Here is a 2,552-nt window from a genome sequence, read left to right as displayed (position 1 = left end):
GAGTGTCCGTATGCGTTACTCTTTCCTCCTAGTTGTAGGACTTCCACTCAGCCGGCGTTCCTGTGGGTCTGGATGATGTCCCTTCCGTCTTTTAGTTTCACTTTTGAAATGGTTGTTCGAGGAGGCAAACTCCGGCGTTAACCTATGCCGCCATCTTGGTTCTCCTGCATGTTTTTTTATCTTAACTTATTTCCTCCCTGTGATCATTGTAAGAAATTTCAAAATACAGAAAAGCATCAAGAAAAAAATAAAATCAAGCAAGATTTATCCTATCACCCAGAGATAATCAATTTTTGTTGTATATTATTCTATTTCATGTTTAATGAAACATAAAATAATAGTATATTTTCAAATTTTCTGATAATGGCCTAAATCTAATATTTAATTTATCCAAATAAATATTCTCAATTACTCTTTATTCCAGGTTCGAGGACCTTCCCGAACTGATCCTGATACCATAGTGGATGATCTCTTAATGCCCTGTTCTCCTGGGGACCCTGGTGCCATTGAGATGACGTGGGTGGACGTCCCTGGGGATAAACTTTTGGAGCCGATTGTTTCCATGGTTTGACATTTTGTTTCATTTTTGGCAAAAATCATAAACATTATACTTTGTAATTTGTCAGCTATAAAGATTTTCAGTTATGTAAGATTAGAAAATGTTAGCATAATCAGGTATGTTTATTTAATACAATTTACTCACTTAAAAAGTTGTAAAAAGTAACTTAGAAGAAGAAATAATCATCTTTAAAATGTTTTCTTAGGCTTTGAGAAAAACCTTAATTATCAATGAATGAGTTATTTTTTTAAAAACACAGGCTTCTGACCTTACAGGTCTTAGAGTTGGGATATTATTACCAAAATACTCATATATATTGTGTAAATTATTGTCAAACCTTAATTGAAAAGTAGGGCTGGTGACAAATTTCCCCCCTGAATCTCACATTTGGTAAAATATCCAGAAACCGCAATGTAGGTATCATAATATTCATAGTAGTGTTTTTCTATTTCATTTCTCAAGGCTTTATAGAGAGTTTAAATAATGCAGTGCCAAAAAGAATTCTGAAATAATTTTATTTAAAAAATTACATTTCTATTTATATTGAAGGAGTTAAAATAATTCATAAAGCTTGATTTTGTAAGGCATATCATTTCTTAAGGAACTTACTATGATTGAAAAGGTTCATTTGTATGTTTTTTTCTTAATAAAACACTCAGTTTTTTTAAATCTTCTGCTTCCGTCACAGATATTCGAAGAGCTTTATGGTAGAATGAACAGTAACTTCCAGGAGAGAAACTTTTACATGATATGTAGACATGAATATAAAGATACATGTGAACATATATATATATATGTATATAAATATGTGTGTGTACACACATACACACATATTTGTGTTAATCATAATGTTTATCTGAGAAGTTATTCAGAAACCCTTTTATTGTTTCAGTCCTAGATTTATTTATTAGTCCTGGTTCTTTTCATCATTTTCATACTATTTTACAAGACCCAAAGTGATAGCCTAGAACTTAATTTTTTAACAAATCCCTAATATTAGCCTATTTTTTTACCATTTTAATTTTAAGTAATAGTTAATTCTGATTTATTGATTTTGATCACATAATATTCTGTTTCACATAAGTATAAGTGACTGAGACTCCTTTTTTGAAGTTGCACTTGGAAAACCCCCCTCTTGTTAAAGGGGAAAAAAAACAACAGTTAAGGCTGGAAGAGAGATGGGGGCATGTTTTGGAGGGTCCTGATCCTCAGGCTCAGAGGACTGACTACTTCTGATGGGTAATGAGGATCTATTGAAGGTTGTGATTAGGACAAGGCAAGCAATTGAAAGTTTCTATGCAAAGAAATAACATGGTCAAAGCTGTCCTTTAGAAGAGTAAGAGTTTATTGTCAGTAGTTTATGGTACTCAGGTTTGACCTTAGTTGAAAATCAGTAATTATGATGATAAAGCATTGATTAAATCTATTACTCATACTCCCCTCTTCTTTCTCTGACAGGGTGATATGTTACGATCACTGTCTAGCACAAAGCCTACAGTCAATGAACATGACTTGCTGAAATTAAAGAAGTTTTCTGAAGATTTTGGCCAAGAAGGCTAAACCAAAGACATGAGGAAGATGTTTACCATGTGTGTTCTTTCTGTGGAGGGATTTTTGCCTTTCTTGGATGGCATTCAGGTTATTTCCAGTAAAACACTTTTACCACAGGGAAACATAGATCTCACTTTGCGTTCCTCTACGTTTTATATGTATTTTTGCTCTGTTACCAATGAAATGCTCTTATTAACAAAAATTATAAAATGATGGGCTTTGAAGAAATGAGTGCTACATGAATGGCAAAATAATAGATATTACCCAGTAAAAAGAGAATTACAGTTGCTTGAGATACAAATTTTTAAAATTGTTATGAATGGTGGTCTTTGTAAAAAAAAAAACATTTATCTTTCTTTTTTACTAAAATGAAATAGGGCTTATATCATATTTTTTAAAAATTCTTAAACATCTTTTTCACATTGTAAATTTATTTACCTTA

The 2,552-nt window shown here is 31.9% G+C and overlaps 1 protein-coding gene across 3 annotated transcripts in view; it reads left to right on the top strand.

The window, feature by feature from the left end:
* The window catches only part of VPS4B (vacuolar protein sorting 4 homolog B (S. cerevisiae)), a 22,511-nt gene extending 20,199 nt beyond the window's left edge, over positions 1–2,312 (top strand). For 2 of the 3 annotated variants that reach the window (XM_015559466.1, XM_006756800.2), the window contains 2 exons: positions 425–565; positions 2,018–2,312. In XM_015559466.1, the coding sequence (XP_015414952.1) occupies positions 425–565; positions 2,018–2,119 (243 nt within the window). In that variant the 3' untranslated portion in view covers positions 2,120–2,312. The remainder of the gene's footprint in view (positions 1–424; positions 566–2,017) is intronic. The other variant, XM_015559467.1, reaches the window with a different exon arrangement.
* Positions 2,313–2,552: the final 240 nt, after the last annotated feature.

Source organism: Myotis davidii, unplaced genomic scaffold (genome assembly GCF_000327345.1).
Source record: "Myotis davidii unplaced genomic scaffold, ASM32734v1 scaffold11, whole genome shotgun sequence".
Taxonomy (NCBI): Eukaryota; Metazoa; Chordata; class Mammalia; order Chiroptera; family Vespertilionidae; genus Myotis; species Myotis davidii.
The sequence above is the reverse complement of the archived record's forward strand: the minus strand, read 5'-3'. Positions and strand labels throughout refer to the sequence as shown.